Source organism: Lagenorhynchus albirostris, chromosome 13, assembly GCF_949774975.1.
Source record: "Lagenorhynchus albirostris chromosome 13, mLagAlb1.1, whole genome shotgun sequence".
NCBI classification, from domain to species: Eukaryota; Metazoa; Chordata; class Mammalia; order Artiodactyla; family Delphinidae; genus Lagenorhynchus; species Lagenorhynchus albirostris.
Window position 1 is genome coordinate 44,433,044 of NC_083107.1, and position 19,410 is coordinate 44,452,453.

General features: G+C 42.7%; 1 protein-coding gene across 1 annotated transcript; it reads left to right on the plus strand.

Moving 5' to 3' along the window:
• The first annotated feature begins 6,806 nt into the window (after positions 1-6,806).
• On the plus strand, positions 6,807-8,429 carry GPR75 (G protein-coupled receptor 75). The gene has a single exon (XM_060169809.1). It carries the CDS (start codon positions 6,807-6,809, stop codon positions 8,427-8,429), a length of 1,623 nt encoding a protein of 540 aa, XP_060025792.1.
• Positions 8,430-19,410: the final 10,981 nt, after the last annotated feature.

The following is a 19,410-nucleotide window of genomic DNA, read 5'->3' on the forward strand; positions in this document are numbered from 1 at the left end:
AATGGAGAACGCTAGCAGGAACAGTGTTAAGGGAACGCAAGTGTTATGGGTTTGGGGGGTGGTGTGTGTAGGCAGACCAGTGTTTAGAAGTCACTGCTGATTGGGCCTGGAAGACTGAGCTAAGGCAGGTTTCAGGTGGGGATGGGTGGTGGTGGGGGAGTGATAGGAAGTAAGGGGAGGAGAAAGCCTGTATCTTTAATGTTGTATGAGCCAATAAATAATCTTTAGTTTCTGAATGAATCCTTTAAAAAAGAATTTGCAAATTGTGTTTCAAAATTTGGGAGGAAATTTTACCTACCTATTTTCTTAATGTTAATGATTAGTAATGGGGCCAGAGAAAACCAGTGAGGAATTTTGTCTTACTGGAAAAAAACTTTCTACAGACTTTGTAGTTATTTTTGCGGCCAAGGGCCATTTGCCTTGTTACTGTCACTGTTTTGGGTATTCCCTCATTGTTGAACATCAAGGTTTTCAGTTTTCTCTACTATAGCTCACACTGCAGTGAACATTTTCATCCCTTCATACTTAAAACTTGTTTCTTTTATTCAGGTATTTCCTTAGGATAAATTCCGAGGAGTGAGATTTTTAGGTGGTGAATCTAAGCATTTTAATGGCTCTCATGTTCTTTCCTCAAAGTGCATGTGTCAATTTGCATTGTCAATGATAGTGTGTATTAGAATGTTGGTTTCCCTGCCAATTGACAGCCTAATCATATCTTAACATACTTCGAGTCAGCCCTGCTTGTTTATTTGTAGATTTCCATTTTGTGACTACTAAACCCGTGTTCTTTCCAATTTGACACACTGCTGGTACGTTTTGTAGACATGATCATAGTAGCTTTCATCTTGTTGATCGTGCTTACTAGTTCTGGAACTTGGATGGTTCCAGATTTCCTCTTCTAGAATCCTTTACAACTTGTGAAATTTTTTTTTTGAAGTTATTTCTGAATTCTGATAGCATAGTCAACACCTGGACTGGGTATCTACCTCATAAATTATCCAGCCCTCTTGATTTTCTCTTGATGAAAGCAGAGTGGTGGGGGTGGCTGGGAAAAATATATGCGTAAATCCAATTATTTGGTACTTGTTGGTGCTGAACTGTTCTGTTTTAGAAGATGAACTATCGGCCAAAATAGGTGTTTCAATAGCAGTGTCCTAAGTACTTCACTTAAATGGAACTTTCTGGTTTTCTGGCACTCGGTGAAGGAAAGAACACTCAAATAGCACTCTGTGTTTCCAAGTGGTACCCTCTGAGAAGGTCAGAAAAGTAGTAAGATCCTAGTTACCCAGGTTGGGACACTGAAGTAGTAAAGAGTTTAACTGGCTTTCTTTTGTCCCCAGAGTAACAAACATACTTGGGAATGCTACTTGTTAACTCTTGAGACTAAAACCCACTTTTATGAGTTCATTATTTTGGACATACTGTGCACTTTAGAATGAGAGGCTGGTAAATTTTTTGTTTTGTGTCCTTGCTTGCTAAAATTAGCTGCATACATTGCACCGTTGCTTTTCAAGTTGATTTACATTGAACACAGCATTGAGTAACGTCGCTGATTTCTTGGCTTGGTTATTTCATTTGCATGGGTAGTTTTTTTGCTCTTTTCATTTGTTTCCTAGTAGTTATGCCCTTTGCTGAGTTCCCTCAATAAATTCATTAATACTTTCAGAGAGCTGAGAGGAGAAAAAATTACGTTATAGTTGGTTTGATTTAAAGTCTGTTGCAATGACTTGATTTACAGATTCTGTGTCTCAAAGTACCAAACTGGACGACAACGCCAGTTTAATCTAGGAGAAGTATTAGCTACAGCGTAGAGTGGAGCTAGGAAGGCGGACTAGGAAGCGCCAGGAATGGGGAGAGGTGGGTGGCGGGCCGACCAGAAGCCTGGGAAGCCCCCAGATCCCGCCAAGACCGACGTGAAGCCTGGCCACGCCTCGCTGTCCACGGTCTCCACCCTCTAAGGGTCAAGGTCCCCATGGGTCGCGCTGTGTCCGTCGGTGCCCCCACCTTTGCCCTCCTCTCCACCTAGTCCGCTCTCCCTCTTCCTCGGTATGTCAGCTCGTAAACAGCCTCGGGGAGCCGCCACTGCCCGAGCGGCAAAACGACGCGCCTGAGACCTCGCGCGGCGCGGAGGACGGAGGTCGGGGCGGCGGGAGCGGTCGGGCCCCGGGGCAACGGGAGGCCCGCGAGTCGTCGAGGGCGCGGGGGCAGGCGGGGCGCCGAGCCGGAGTGTCCGGCGTGGGGGTGGGGGGCGGCGCCCTCGGCGTCTCCGTGACTGCGCCTCCGCGCCCCGGCTTGCCGCGGCTCCCGGGATGCGCGGAGGCGGCGGCGATGGCGATGATGTCTCTAGCCCTGCATCCTCCCGGGCGGCGGGCGGAGCTGGGGTCCGAGCTGCGATATGGAGGAGGAGGGGCGGCGCTGCGGCCACCGGGCAGGTGAGAGACCACGGGCCCCTGGAGGAGGACGACCCCGCGGGGACCGGGAGGGCCGGGCCCTGAGAAGCCGCCGGGTGAGCGAGGAGGCGGCCGCACAGGTCCAGGCCCGGCCGCCGTGCACCGGCGCTCCTGGCGCGGCCTGCGGGGAAACCATCTCGCGCCTGCCCTGTCGGTTCCCCGGCTCCGCGGGACCCGTGGAACCCCTCCCCCGCCGCCCATGCCCTGCCTGAGCCCTCCCCACCTCACCAACCCTCTGCTGCATCTTTTACAAGCTTCCCTGGACCGACCTAGGCCCTCCTTACCATAACCTTCCCCAGCCAGGGGAGCCCCTACCCATCTCAAGTCCCTGGTCTGGGTCGCTGTGCCCTCCCAGAAGTCTCCCACAACATCCTCACACTGGAGGTGCTACACAGCCTCCCCTCTCCCTCATCCACTGACAGACCCGACCCTATCAGCTGCTCTGGGCTTCGAAAGGTAGTTCCACTGGGGAGAAAGAGCATGGCCTCTGAAATCAGATAAATCTGGCTTGAATCTTAGTGACCTTGGACAAGTCATCTAACTTCCCTGATGTTTTCCTGATCAATACAAATACAGTGGGAATAATAATAATAATAGTACAGAACTTTGTTTTCTTGTGAGGGTTGGTTAGACTGAGAATGCCTGCCCTCGAGGAACTGAGGATATAATGAGAAAACAAGAGTTGGAAGAATCCAGGTCATGAGTTGACTTGTAAAAGCTCATATAAAATGTTTTAATATGTACTAAAATATTAAGACAGCACACTAGATTATCAAGAGGCTCTTCACACACATCCTAATGAGAAATTGCTGGACAATTTTCACTTATTATTTCTTGCTTACTTTAGGCTCTCTCTTTCTTAGTTGTAATAAGATGCATATGATATGAATTCATTCCTTCTTACTGTGCTTAATATGTTTTCTTCTTAAGACTGGTGTTCCAACTTAAAATTTCTCTGATTTTATTACTTTAATTACATCTTCTTCCAGAACTTGTTTATGGTCCCAGAGATAAAGAGTAACTTGTATGCTTGCATTGAAAAGAATGTTGGTAACGTTTATTTAATATTTAGGAGTAAGTAGCAGATAGGTATTCATTTACCGCCTCCCTCCCCCAAATAAGTGAGTTTTATAGTTCTTCTATCATAGCTTTTCCCCAAATTGTCATCTCAGCCTCCTCTTTCTTAAAGTCTCAGAAGTTAGTCCTAAGACCTGGGTTTACTTTCCCTCCATTTCCTTACTGCTTCTAAAGTTTCTCTGCCCAAACTTTACTTCTGTTCTGTCTTCTGCTTTTTCTCCCTTTTCTCTTTCCAGCCTCTGATTCCTTCCTTTTTTTTCTAATTATCCCAAATCAGAATGATTTATAGTTACTTTATACCAGAACCATAATTTTTCAACCTTGCCAAAAAGGTACATGGAAGTATGTGTGTGTGTGTCTGTATTCAAATTTTGGGCTCCAGGAACTTTGAGTTGGGAAGGGATTGCAATACCTACTTCGCAGGATTATAATGAGAATGAAATAAAGTTTGATAACCTATGTAAAGCTTCCAGTAGAAGTGCCTGGCATATAATAACCACCCAGTAAATTATAGCTGCTGTAACTGTCTTCTGACCTGGGACTCCCTGCCTTGATTGCTTTGCTATTCTGTTTAGCTTGATGGTGGAGTGCTGCCTTTAGAGAGCAACTGCTTAGGTTCAAATCCATACTGTACCCCTTTAAGATAGGTGCTCTCTTTCTCTGACTCAGTTTCCTCATCTGTAAAATAGAGGTAAGTTATACTATCTCAGGGTTGTTTTGACGATTCAATGTATTAATAGTGTGGAGCACTGAGAGCAGTGCCTGGCACATCACAAGCACTTAGTAAAGTGAACATACTAATGATAAGACTGATCATTATATTCCTGACCCAGAAGTCTACTTTATTTTTTAATGTATTGAAAAAATTTAAGTTTATTGAAGCAATTATAATTGGATAGAAAGTGAAAGTTGCCCCTCAACTCCTCCAAATCCTTTTTTTTTCCTTCTGCCTCTTATCTTTGACTAATGTTGGTGCTTCATCATTCCATTTTCCCCTTTCCAAATTTCTTCCAGCCTGGGGTCTTCATAACTTCCATCATCCGCTTCTTTTTTATTACCCACTTACTCGATATTTTTCTTAGCATCCTAATTCCACACTCTTCATCATTCTAATTTCCCCAAGCCAAATTTCTGCTTCTCTCTTCGGGGTCAGGGGAATTTGCTATAAACAGTAGTATCACCTTTCTGCTCTTCTTGCTTCCACAAATTGGATTTTCTCTTCTACTTCTTTTTTCATCAGTTAACCCCAATCCTCCAATTAACAATTAAAAAATTAACAGTAAAAGGTTTTTTTTTTCACTACACAGGTATCAAAAAGGGTTCAGAAACAGGCACATACTCTTTTAAGTGAAAATAATAAGCTATCCATTATTATTATTTTTTAATTCTAATCATCAAGAAACAAAAGGTCAGGATTATTTTTTCTATCTCTTTTATATCAGGAAAGTACAGAAAAGTTGGTCCTACTTCTCAGTGGAGAAATTCATTATATTGTTATGATCTGCACTTTTGACCATTGAGAATGTAGAAGAGGTTATCTTCTTCCTTCATGAAGGACACCAGTTAGTTTTATGGATCTCCCCAGGACTGAAATTTGTCTGATACTCACTGGCACAGCTGTACCTATTATTGAATGCTGGGTGACTTCTGTATTGGGTGGTCCATAGCTCCTGCTTGGAGGCCCCAGTAATACCTCACTAACCAGGCCCCTTCCTCTGTACCCCATGATTCAGCAACTAAAGGGTTAATCCTAGGACAGCTGGAGGCCTCTGGGACTCAGCTTGAGCTGGTGGTTAAATATTCTGAACATCACCCATGGACCTCCCCAATACCACTGGTTATTCCTAAAATACTGGATTAAAGCAAGTTATTTTTGGTTGCCAAGAGCATTGCACCAGTCTCCAAGGAACAACTTAAGCTGTACCACTGGAAGCATCTTTGGGAGCGGGATGGGCACTAGGCCACACAGGGCTTTGGGATTTGGGACAACAGAACATTATGTGAGTGTATTTTAAATCTCATTGCAAAATGGAAAAAAAATGTTAAGAAAGTAAAGGACCAAGAAGAAAAAGAAGTTGTTCTTTAAAAGTACAGGCTGTGTCTTATTCATCTTTGTACCCATGGTACCTAGCGTAAAGCTGGAGGAGAGTATGCACACGGTAGATATAAACTGGGTGAATGCATGCATGAATGGGTGCATGCCTCCTGCTTCTCCACGAAGATATTCCTGCTGGGATAACGACAACTCACATTTATATAGAGTTTGCAAAGTGGTGCTTCGCCCCTTGTAAATCTCAGATATAATTCTGACACCCTTCATTACTTCCATTTTTTCCCTCTCAAATATAGTCCTACACAAAGTTCTTTTCCAAAGGAGAGTGCAGAGTTGGCCAAAAAATCACAAATAGGGAGAAGAAAATATAAATAACGGAAAATAAAGGATTCTTCCTAGGAAGAGGAGTCGGATTTGTTAGTGATGTGTGGGAGTTACGTAAAAGGCCACAGTATACACTTCAAAAGTAGCCTCTTGCTTATGCATCAAGCACAGCACGTGCTGTTTCTTGCCTCAGTCCTTCTGCTGCAAAGACCTACTCCCCTTCTCCCAGCCTGTCTGTCCCCCACTCCCTGCCCCTCGCCTTCCACCCAACTAGCTCCTCCTTATCGAGAGCTGCTTTACCCTCTGTCAGCCTTCACCCCGGGCTGGATTATGTCCCCCTTCTTTTCCTCCCACAGTGTGCTGCCATCAGCTGATTTGCCACATTTGGCTGCAATTTCATAGGTTGATATCCTCCAACTAGGTTGTGATCTCTTTCGTGGAGAGATCATGTTCTCGTATCTTCACAGTGTCTGGCACTGCAGAGTTTCCGAAGGTAACATCTGCACACCCATCCTTCAATCACAATCTCAAGGGGTGAGGCCCAGGAATCTGTTTTTTGTTTAACCCACTCTCCAGATGATGCTTAACCTAGTTTGAAAACCACTGTGTCATAAAACCTGAAATCAGCTGGATGAATGTATTTTGAGGTCTTTGTGTCTTTCCTGTGTGGGGCTTTGCAAGGAGAAATGCTTTCTAGGCACTGGGTCAGAGCTGAAAAAGTCTAGTGCTTTTGTAAAAGATCATGAGGTCACTCTTCTTTCTCCATTAATTCCTTTCTGTTTCTGGGTATGCATTTTTGTGCACAGGCTTTTCTGCCTTGGGCCTCTTTTGTCAAATATCGCTCATCTGTGAGTTGAGGCCCTGACTCCCTTCACACAGAAGGAAGTCATCTCTCTCTGAAGATGAACTCAACAGACCTCCCTCAGGATGCTCCCAACACTACCCTGCTACATGTGCCTCACTCCCAGGGAGAAAACAGCACTGCTGTCCAGGAAGACCTCCAGGACCTCATCCACACGGCCACCTTGGTGAGCTGTACCTTTCTGCTCGCAATCATCTTCTGCCTGGGCTCTTACGGCAACTTCATTGTCTTCTTGTCCTTCTTTGATCCGGCCTTCAGGAAATTCAGAACCAACTTTGATTTCATGGTCCTGAACCTGTCCTTCTGTGACCTTTTCATTTGTGGCGTGACGGCCCCCATGTTCACCTTCGTGTTGTTCTTCAGTTCAGCCAGCGGCATACCAGATGCTTTCTGCTTCACTTTCCACCTCACCAGCTCCGGTTTCATCATCATGTCCCTCAAGACAGTGGCGGTGATTGCCCTGCACCGGCTCCGCATGGTGTTGGGGAAGCAGCCGAACCGCACGGCCTCCTTTCTCTGCACTTTGCTCCTCACTCTGTTCCTCTGGGCCACCAGTTTCACACTCGCCACCTTGGCCACCCTGAAAACCAGCAAGTCCCACCTCTGCCTTCCCATGTCCAGTCTGATTGCCCGAGAAGGGAAAGCCATCCTGTCTCTCTATGTGGTCGATTTCACCTTTTGTGTTGCTGTGGTCTCTGTGTCTTACATCATGATTGCTCAGACCCTGCGGAAAAATGCTCAAGTCAGAAAGTGCCCCCCTGTGATCACAGTTGATGCTTCCAGACCACAGCCTTTCATGGGGGCCCCTGTGAAGGGAGGTGGAGATCCTATCCAGTGTACCATGCCAGCTCTTTACAGGAACCAGAATTACAATAAACTGCAGCACGTTCAGACCCACGGATACACCAAGAGTCCCAACCAGCTGCCAACTCCTGCGGCCAGCCGGCTCCAGCTGGTGTCGGCTGTCAATCTCTCCACGGCTAAGGATTCCAAGGCGGTGGTCACCTGTGTGATCATTGTGCTGTCGGTCCTGGTGTGCTGCCTTCCACTGGGAATCTCCTTGGTGCAGGTGGTTCTGTCCAGCAATGGGAGCTTCATCCTTTACCAGTTTGAACTGTTTGGTTTTACGCTTGTATTTTTCAAGTCAGGATTAAACCCTTTTATATATTCTCGGAACAGTGCAGGGCTGAGAAGGAAAGTACTGTGGTGTCTGCAGTACATAGGCCTGGGTTTTTTCTGCTGCAAACAGAAGACTCGACTTCGAGCCATGGGAAAGGGAAACCTCGAAGTCAACAGAAACAAATCCTCCCATCATGAAACGAACTCTGCCTACATGTTGTCTCCAAAGCCCCAGAAGAAATTTGTGGACCAGGCCTGTGGCCCAAGTCATTCGAAGGAAAGTATGGTCAGTCCCAAGATGTCTGCTGGACATCAACACTATGGTCAGAGCAGCTCAACCCCCATCAACACTCGGATTGAGCCGTACTACAGTATCTATAACAGCAGCCCGTCCCAGGAAGAGAGCATCCCACATAACTTACAGCCAGTAAATTCTTTTGGATTTGCCAGTTCATATATTGCCATGCATTATCACACCACTAATGATTTAATGCAAGAGTATGATAGCACTTCAGCCAAGCAGATTCCAGTCCCCTCTGTTTAGAGTCATGGAGGCTAGAGAATCTTATGTAAATGTTTTTGTTTCTGATACTAATTGATTTTTTTAAATTCTGTGAGACCAGAGGTACATCAAAACTTAAAGACCTAGACAGTTGACACTAATGACTCCCTTTTGTCTGAAGTATTAGCATCTATTCGTTTGCTTTACAGTTTCTTGACGTTTTAAGAGTTGCTGTAAAAGTTTATTATTTTACACCTGACCTGTGCTCCAATCTTTTGTACTAAACTTTTAAATAGATGCCAGGGAATGATCATGCTACTGTATTAAAGTAGGGAATGAACTGATTATGGTCATTTGAGTCAATGTTATGGTTCTTTGAAGTAAGTATGAGCTGAAATTTTTAAAGAACGTGAAGGTATCATCTTTACTGAGGCATTATTTTTATTAACTGAATTATAAATTTTGACTCTTTGAAGTGTTGAATTGGGATCAATATTTTTTTGGTTGCAGGCTTACTGGAATAAATAACACATTGTTAAAGCAGAAAATCAGAAATGTATTATCTATAACTATTTTTACCAAAAATACACAAGCATTAGTTACTTTCTTTTCATAAGACAGCCAACTAAGAATAGGGTATTAAGATTATTACCATTTGTAATTGTAGACATTATTATTTTGTGTCAGCTGAGTAGCTGTATAGTTCTTTTAAAAAGAAGTCTGGGACTTCCCTGGTGGCGCAGTGGTTGAGAGTCCGCCTGCTGATGCAGGGGACGCGGGTTCGTGCCCCGGTCCGGGAGGATCCCACATGCCGTGGGGCGGCTGGGCCTGTGGGCCATGGCCGCTGAGCCTGCGCGTCCGGAGCCTGTGCTCCGCTATGGGAGAGGCCACAGCAGTGAGAGGCTCGCGTACCGCAGAAGTCTGTTTTTTCTTGCTAAAAATGAATTATTCTATTTCAGAATGATCTTACCCAAGAAACCTAGTGAGGAGGACTGCATCTGTAGTAGAGGGGTGCTCTCCCTGGGGTAGTAGGCACTAACGGTGGTCATCTCATCAGGGTGCTGTTATGTGGGAAGCAGGCTAGACTGTTGTGTGTAGACTCTTGTATGTACAAGAAGGCATAAGGATGAGATGGGGGTGTTTCGATCTATGCTTTCCTTCTGTGTGAGAATGATTTGTTAACAACCTGATGAAGACTATCTAAGTAACTATTTAGAAAAATTTTTTGGTCTTTGTTTATATATTACCATGGTAGAAAAATTCTTAAGATGATCTGTTTTCAAACTAATTGTGTTATTTCTCTCCCATGAATCTTAAACTGGAAATGGGCAATAAGGCAAAATAGATTAAGTATTTCTACACTTAAACTAATTTTATTATATACTCTGTGATTCCTAGCGTAACTACTGTAAACTTATATTTTTATGTAAAAATGTTTTCATTATACAGTTGGCATTTGAACTCAATACAATTTTGGAACTATAACTTCTAGACAGGATGAGCATCAAGATACAAAACCTATCTTTATAAATTGTTATATTCAAGAACAGTTATTGCAGATTGGAAGGTACTTTGTCCCTTGGATGAAAGGTGTTCAGTTTATAGCATCCTCTCCCATGCTGTTCCCAAATACAGAGGTCATGAGACGCATGGAGAAGACAGCTGGTACTCAGCTAGAACTCTGCTCAGTCTCATCTAATAACTCTTACCTTCCAGGATCAACCAGTCATTTCTATTTCCGAGGCTTAAGTATGAGATATGGATTTTATTTTGCTGTTAAATTCACCTTTTAGGACTCTCTCCCTTCTTTCCTTCTCTCTCTCTTGTCCTTTTATTTTTGCTGTTAAATTTTATAACAGAAGATAAAATATACACTCTTCTTTTTTTCCTTTGGTAATTGAATGCTATTTTTGGAAGTCACTATGACCTATTTCAACTGTGCTTTTATATTTTTAATACAACACTATTTTCATTTATTAATACTTCCATGAGGTAGGTTCGTATATTACCTCTTTTTAACAAAGAATTAAGAAATAGAATATCCTCTCCCAAGATCATTTGAAGAATTGTGGCAAATTAGGAATGAAACTTTTGTCTAAATTCAGAACCTCGTATTTAAGTCAATAAGCTAAACAGCTTTATAAGTAATAACATTGCAATCAAGAAGCTATTTCATACTTTTTAAGGTATGAATCTCTTTTTTGGCCAGGCATTTCAAATGTGACTCAATAAAAGATTTTTTAAAAAGTAATTTCTACTTGTAAAACTAAAAATGACAGGTTTCCTTTGTGACCTCTGAGTCTGAGATGATCTGACCCATCTTTGGGAGGTAAAAATCATAGCATAAAGACAATAAGCATGTGCATATGAGGTGTTCAGTCTCTTTATGCTCATCAAGAAATTATTGATTTAACTTGCATGAAATACATAGCAGGCTAGATTCTTAGCCTTCCTGTATATTTATATCTCTGTATCTATGTCTATGTGTAGATATATGTAGATACAGATACAGAGATAGATATATGTAACTTGTCTCTTCATAAGTTATATATGTCTATCTATATCTATGTCTATATGGAGATAAAGATATAGATAGACATATATAACTTTTCCTAAGGGCTAAAATGAGAACTTTTATAAAAGTAATGAGAATTCAGTTGAATATGACTAATTAGCAGGGTATATTAATTATTTCTCTTGATGCTTTACTGTGATGCAAATTGTTCTGATGTTAACCATTAGGTCAGATTTGTATTTCTGATGCTTTTAATGTTCTTTTAAACTAATGTTTGGAAAATAAAAATAATGAAAAACCTAACATTTCTGAACATCAGACTGCAATACTTTTTACTTTCCTGTCAATCATTTAAAAACCATCGGAGAATAGCAGTGTTGAAACTCAGAGAGTGTTCTTTTCCTTAAAAGACAAATAACTTGTTTGACCACATTGTGTAGCATGCATTTGTGCTTAGATCAAGAATAATTAGTTCCAAAGGTTAATTATTTACTAAACTAAGTTTATCACCCAGCGGGAAAACTCCTAACCATTTCAAAAACTTCTTTAAAATGAAATGAATCTGGAAAAAGATACGGAATTCTGGGTATTTCAGTTTATCAATCACTGTTTTAAGAATCAGAAAACATTAAGCAGAAAAGAACTGAATATCGGAAATCAGATGTCTTCTCAATCATTAAAAGGTCAAGGCTCTATGATGACATGTCTGCAGGAAACATTCCAGAATAAACAGTACCAGTCTGACTAGCCAGCAGAGATGCTTTTTCCGCTACAGGAAGGGAAGGGAAGGGAAGGGAAGGAGTGAGGAGGCCTCCTTGGACCTTGGACTTCAAGGATACCTGTTGAAGTAGACATCCAGAGAGATCAGGAAGCTGCTGCACTGCCACAACCTCTACAACTAACCCTCTTGACACCTCCAAAGCAAATGCTAAACATCAAAGCAGTGCCGCAGAAAGAAATTTGGCACCAGGCATTTAGTTGGCAGAACCCAATTTACATTTAAAACCCTAGTTTCTGTGAATCTGGAAAGTGTAGTTACACTAAAAAGGTAAACTAAAAGGAGGTTCAGAACAGATACTGAGTTCCAATCCACTCCGTCCACAATGGTCCCTCTTTTTGGTGCTCAACATTTATAGCTGCTCCTTTAGCCGTATTTCCAAAGAACACCAACTCTCCCATTTGAAATAATGCAACTTCTCTCATTTAAACAAAAACATGCCTCCTCTCTTCCAGAGGAAATATGCAAAGTCCGATCAACTATTCTATTCCTCGGTAATGTTACTCTTCTGGTTCAGTCAAAAATCTCAACTTTATATTCTGTAACCTAAGGACGAAATTGTAAAGTTTACCACTGTATGGTCAGGCCACTTAAGATGACTGTTCTCTTGTTCTCTGTACATCCCCTGCCCAACCAGTGCCTGCTTCACCTGCACCCTGTTCACATGACTGACCTTCCTGTGAACTTGCCCCAGCTGGTGATTGTTCTTATCAAAGGGGCAGTGAGAGGCTTGATAAGAGGCATGCCCCTGTTGGTTTCCCTGGTAACTAATGAGCCCACCTGATGTCAATTCCCCTATAACTGGTAATTCCCCCCACAGGGAGCGAAGACTGTTGCCATGTCCTGCTCGTCGTCCACCACACACAGTGGGCTGTCGCTCCAGGACCTTGCTTCAGACATGTAAGCTCCCCCATCCATTAAACCATTTGATACCAGGGTTCTAGGCCTTCCCCAGTCAATAGAAATTGGTAAGAGGCCAGTCAAGAAATTCAGGCAAGGCTTTATTGGGGCCTCTGTTGCAGCAGGAGGGTAGCGAAAACAAGTAACAAGTTCCCTTGCTCACTCCCCAAGGTGGAGGGAGCTGGTTCCTTATATGGGGTTGAGGGTAGGGGTGTGACCAGGGGTCGGGCCAGAGGGGTGGCTTAGGTGTTTTGCCCACCCCTTTGTTGGTATTGAGTGCTGGGGGCATGTGCAGTACCCTGCTTTTGCTCCCGACACCCTGTTTTTACTTGCAGCTCGTCAGAAGTGGCAGTTGGGGTTTTTTTGGTCTTTTTGTATCTTTTGTCTAGAATTTGCTGGAACTGTGCATGGACAGCAGCTACTTTTAGTCCCTTATAGTTTTCTTTGTATCAGTATTTTCTTGCTCCAGGAGATGTTAGTCCAGGCGCAAGCGTTGCAGCACTGGAGCAAAGGGTCCCAGGTCCCAGCCTGTCTCACACTGATGTCTCTGTTGCTGACTCCAGGCTCTTTCTTCAGTCTTGAAGCTGGGCAAGCACAGGCCTTGTAGGCCTGTGGGGTGCAGCCCAATAACCACCAACAAACACATCTTATAGAAAGTAGCAGAGAAAACAGGGTAAGAACAAGAAATAGGTTGAAATGTTTCATAAGGGAGAAAATATGGGTGCTAATATAAGCCTTACTTGCTTCTGATCAGGAAGTTGTGGTTGGTATTTTGTAACTTCCACTACTCCCTGCTTCCTATCCCTTTGCCCTCCGCTAGCATATTGCACAGTCTGAGAAAATATATAACTTTTATAAAATAGTGGAGGGAAGGAAATACTAAGAAAACAAAATTTAGGGAGTATAAAGCAGGATTACAGAAATTAAAACAGCAAGAAAATAAATGTAAATGCTTACTGTTGTTTATAAAAGACAAAAGTCCTTGAATTAAAAATATGTAAGGGGCTTTCCTGGTGGCGCAGTGGTTGAGAGTCCGCCTGCCGATGCAGGGGACGCGGGTTCGTGCCCCGGTCCGGGAAGATCCTACATACCGCAGAGCGGCTGGGCCTGTGAGCCATGGCCGCTGAGCCTGTGCGTCCAGAGCCTGTGCTCCGCAACGGGAGAGGCCACAACAGTGAGAGGCCCGTGTACCGCCAAAAAAAAAAAAAAATATGTAGGGGACTTCCCTGGTGGCCCCGTGGTTAACACTCCGTGCTCCCAATGCAGGGGGCCCGGGTTTGATCCCTGGTCAGGGAACTAGATCCCACATGCATGCCGAAACTAAGAGTTCACATGCTTCAACTAAGAGTTTGCATGCCACAACTAAGGAGCCCACAAGTTTCAATAAAGGAGCCCACCTGCTGCAATTAAGAACTGGTGCAACTAACTAAATATTTTTTAAAAATGATATGCAGGGAATTCCCTGTCAGTCCAGTGGTTGGGACTGCACTTTCATTGCCAAAGACCCAGGTTCAGTCCCTTGCTGGGGAACTAGGATCCTACAAGCTGCACAGCGCCGCCAAAAAAAAAAAGATATGCAAAATTTGCTGCTTGGAATAGATAAACATAAGATAAACTGATGTAAAAATTAAGAGGCAAAAGTAGATTAAGCTTACATGAAGAAAAAGAAAAAGGGAATGCAACATTAATATCGGAGAAGAACTAAAGAAGAGAACTAACATTGATAAAGAGAACCCCCAAATATAAAGTAATAACAGTATTCATTCATTCAATGGATATTTATTGAATACTATGTGCCAGGAACTTGAGATACACTGGTGAACACAAGAGAGAAGTTTCTATTCCCATGACAATTATATTAGGCTAAGGAAGATAAACAGGTAAACAAATATGTAATTTTTATGTGGTGATATGTTCTATGAAGAAAAATAAAACAAAGGCAGAGAAAGTGTCAGGGATGTTAATTTTATACAGGGAAGTTAGAAACTATTTGGGACAATAATACAATTTACTACAGTATTATTTTCATTATCGTTTAGTTCTAAATATGCTCTAATTTCCATTATTATTTTTCTTTGGGTCCACAAATTATTTAGAAGTGATTCTCTTAATTTTCCAATAATGATATTTCAATTATTGATTTTTTAACTTAACGACCTTGTGGCAAATGAGATATATACGATTCCAACCCTTGAAAATTGAAATTTGCTTTATGCTCCCGTAGATGGACAGTTTATGTAAACGATCTGAGTATACTCGAAAAGAATGTGTATTTTTTTTAAATAAGTTTATTTATTTATTTTTGGCTGCGTTGGGTCTTCATTGCTGTGCATGGGCTTTCCCTAGTTGTGGCGCGTGGGGTCTACTCTTCATTGTGGTGTGTGGGCTTCTCATTGCGGTGGCTTCTCGTTGCGGAGCATGGGATCTAGGCGCGCGGGCTTTAGTAGTTGTGGAGCACGGGCTTCAGTAGTTGTGGCTCGCGGGCTCTAGAGCACAGGCTCAGTAGTTGTGGCGCACGGGCTTAGTTGCTCCGTGGCATGTGGGATCTTCCCGGACCAGGGATCGAACCTCTGTCCCCTGCATTGGCAGGCGGATTCTTAACCATTGCGCCACCAGGGAAGTCCCAAGAATGTATATTTTTTGTTGGGTAAAATGTTTTCTACAGGTCCATTAGTTCAAGCCTATTGATTGTATAGTTCAAATCTATATTCTTACTGATTGTGTTTGTTTGTTTGTTTGATCTGGAGAGAGATGGCAGCAAAAGTGCTTATACACAGAGAGTAGACTACTAGCATGTGGTGTGCATGGGTACCCTGCAGAATAGTTTATAGAGGGAAGAGAGAACTTGTTACTTGCTGGGTTGTTAAAGTGGAGGTCAGTTAGGAGAGTTTCTATGGGAGTGTTATTTTTAAAATTCAATAAATTAGATTTTAGATATTACTCAAAATTCACTTCAGAACTTTATTACTATATACACGTGCATTTGTACATAGTTGTAACCGGAATGTACATGTTTTACCTTCTATTTTTTTCTGTTGAAATGATCATATCATCAAACTTTTGAAGAGCAGATTCATTTTATGAATACTGTTGAAATTACTCATAAACCTGTATCTGTTCAAGGAAAGTAATGTAGAGGAAAATTGCCTTCAGTCAACCTAGCAAATAAGAAAGAGAGCTGGGAATAGAGCGTTTCCTTACAGACTTCCCTTACAGAAGTTTTTTAAGTTGTCAAAATTGGCAACAAGGAATGTATTTCTGGGTGATAGGTTTAAATTTAGAAACTCATCTACTTGACCTAGAGAGTTTTTCTAGACAAAAGAATTTGTCTTCTGCTTTAGGAATATTGTTAACCTCATTTGATTCACCACCCACTGTCCACTTTCGCCCCACAGCTCTGCTTCTTAGGTGATAAAAAAGTGCTCCATTATATGTCCAATATGCATTCTACAAGTTTTGATTGTGAAAATGCACAAGTGCAGGTAATAACAGCAACCATTGGGCTTACATGACGGTAAGATACACCAATTTCAGAGAGGTTACAATGTGAAAAAATGCTTATCTTAGAATTGGTGATATATGGTGTTTAGTATAAGCTAGGGAAAACACAAAATTATGGTCCCTTGATAAATACTTTAAGGATCTTTCTTTAAAACTAAGATTTTAAATAGTTCCTTGGTTAGGAACTCTTTACTTCCAGAAGCAGTGGCCTCATAAGATTCCAGGTGGGAATTCTTTTCTAAAGTGGGAAGGGGCAGTAATGAAAGGGCAGCATGAGGTCTTAAAAGAGTAAGGCACAGTAGCCTTCTCAGACAGCTCAGTTGTAGGGACCTGAAAATGAGCATCTATAAACTGGATCCCTTTTTCATGCTCAAGATACTTGCACCCCAGTCTGAAGACCTCTACACTTGGCCACCAGTAGCACTCCTGGGTGCTGGCAGGTTCAGGTTCCCACCAGATCTGACTTTGGGCTCATTCTTGAGTAATTCTCCATAACCTAGCCAGGCCAGATTATGGAGGCTCCCCTTTTAGGTCGTCCTCTTCACCCAGTTTAGTGGCAATGATACATGGAAACTACAGTGGGACTTTTGACTCCCAGAAGTAGCCGTTCTCTCCCTTATTCACTTAAAGCAGTTGTTTTTCTTCTTCATTACTGAAAGAAGTCTACGGTCCCGTAAAAGAGATTTGCTCTCACTGCCTCCCTACTGGAGTTGAAGGAACGCCGAGAGTCAGTGAAGACACCAGGTCTGTGGAATGGTGAGGAGAGGCAGGTTGGCGGTCAGGGAAAAAGGCTCACCTCCTCCAGGGATCCAGGCTTTAGAGAGGGCAGGCCTAGACTGAGCTTAGAACCACAGCCAAAGCAGCCAAACTCCACCAGTGGGAGGACTCTGCCTCAGCAGGTGACTGGGGAATGTGCTTCAGTGTATACCAGTCAGCAACACCGGCCCAAGTGTGAAGTCTTCTTGAAGTGAGGGCTTGAAGCCAGATGTTGTAATTTTTGATGGGATGAAGAAGGGAAAGGAGGAGCAGAAAGATAGGAAAATAGCTCCCTACTTCCTCTCCCACCCCTAAATATGGATCTGTAAATTGAGAAGCAGGTGCTGGCAGTGATTAACGATATTCAGTCTTTCAATACCACTTAAATGCTGATGACACTCATTTTATCTCTCTAATCCTAACCCTCCCTGAACTCCATGCTGGTCTATCCAATTGTCTATTCAACGTCTCCACTTGGATGTCTAATAGACATGTACAAAACTGAACTCTTGATTCAAACCCGCTCCCCACAAACTTGTGCCTCCTGCTGTTTCATCATCTCAGTAAACAGCACCACAATGACCAGTGCACAGCTCAGTCAGGGCCCTTGATTCTTTTCTTTCTCTTGCATGCCACATCTAATTGATAGAGCAATCCTCAATTATCTTGAAAATATACTCTGAATCCAACTCTTTCTCACCTCCTTCAACCCCATCCCTTCTAGCCCATACCCCCACCATCTCTCACCTGGACTGTTAAACTAACCTCATAACCATTCTCCCACCTTCCAGTCTTTCTCTCCCACAGTCTCCTTCCTCTGTGTCTGTGACCCTTTTAAAGTAAATCATATTTGTCACTCTCTTGCTTAAAACCTTCCAGCAGCTTTCCATCCCACTTAGAACAAAATCTGAAGTCCTTGCTATGGCCTACATGGCCCTAATAATCTGGCCCCTGGTTTCCTCTTTGTCCTCATTTCCTTTCATGTGTACTCTGCCTAATGTGCTTGGGCTACACAGCCTTTTTGGCTATTTCTCGCACGCCTCCATTTTGTTCTCATGTCAGGGAATTAATTCCCCCAGGAATACTTCAGCCTGGAATGATCTTCCCCCAGGGCCTTTCCTAGTTTTCATGTTCAACATAGCTTTCCACCCCATCACTATATATCCTTCTGCCATACTTTATTTTCTTCATGATTCTTATCATTACCCAACATTATGCTACTGTATTAGCCTGCTCGGGCTTCCATAACAAAATACCACAGACTAACTGGCTTAAATAACAAATTAATTTTCTCACAATTCTGGAGGCCAGAAGTTCAAGGTCAAAATGCCATCAGGATTGGTTTCTTGTGAGGTCTCTTTTCCTGGCTTGTGGAAGGCTGCCTTCTCATTGTGTCCTCATGTGGCCTCTTCTCTATATGTGCATGGAGGGAGAAGTTTAGGGGGTCTCTGGTGTCTCTTCCCCTTCTAAGGACACCAGTCCTATCAGATTAGGGCCCCACCCTTGTGACCTAATTTAACCTTAATTCCCTCCTTAAATGCCTTATCTCCAGATACAGTCACATTGTGGGTTATAGCTTCAAACATGAATTTTGGGGGCTGGGGGGCACACTTCAGTTCATAATAGTTACATATAATTGTTTACTGGCTGTCTCCATTAGAAAAATGCTGTAATAAGGCAAAGACTGTCTATTTTGATCAGCACCGTATCCCTAGTAACTATTAGTCCTTGGCCCTGGTGGGCTTCCAGTGATGACTGTTGAATAAATGAATCATATAATAAATGACTGAACGGATAAAGCCTGAAAGTGATGTCCACCCAGATATCTATCTGGCTGGCTTACAATTTCCCCATGTTTGTTACTTTCTGTATCCCTCTCTATATTCCCAGGATGACTATCAGCAGGACTCTAATGAAAGGGGATATGGGTCTTGATTTAGGAGGACTACAAAGCGTTTCTGTTTACTCAGGAGACCATCTCTAAGGGCATCTTTTCCCAAGTGACCACCCTGGCTGCCCAGGAGCTGCCAGACAACCTGCATTCATTCTCATTCGAATTTCTTGGCTCATAATGCAGCCTGAGGACTCTGAGGATAAAAGCAAACTCTTCAGCAACCACAAAGGAGTTAAGGAGAAAAGGGGTAACTGGTTCTTGGAGGGACAGAAGGAACGATACCAGTTACTTTAAAGCAGATGACAATTTCAATAAAGGTGCAGATTTAGTGAAATTCTGCTTTCCATAAGAGATAGTTAACAGGCAATCTGTTTAGGTACAGTGCCTTTGAGATTAATTTTACCAAAGTAAAAATATCACTTTATTGTTTATGGACAAATTACTGAATTTTCACTCCTTTACCCCAATAAAGAGATAATTCTGATAAAAAATAAATAAATACACTTAGCTGGTTCAGTTTGTTTCTCTGAGTTCCATTTCTGTGAAGGTTTGTTTTTTTGACACTTTTCCAAACCTTCAGCTGCTTGTAGCATGCTGATGAGTGGGAGATCTTTCAACTGTGGGAACCTTGATTTTCATGCAAAGCCTGATTTTTGCAAAATGTACTTTGTTCAGATGC

Coding starts and splice junctions, on each gene's coding strand:
- GPR75 (XM_060169809.1), top strand. CDS start 6,807: ATGAACTCAACAGACCTCCCTCAGGATGCTCCCAACACTACCCTGCTA.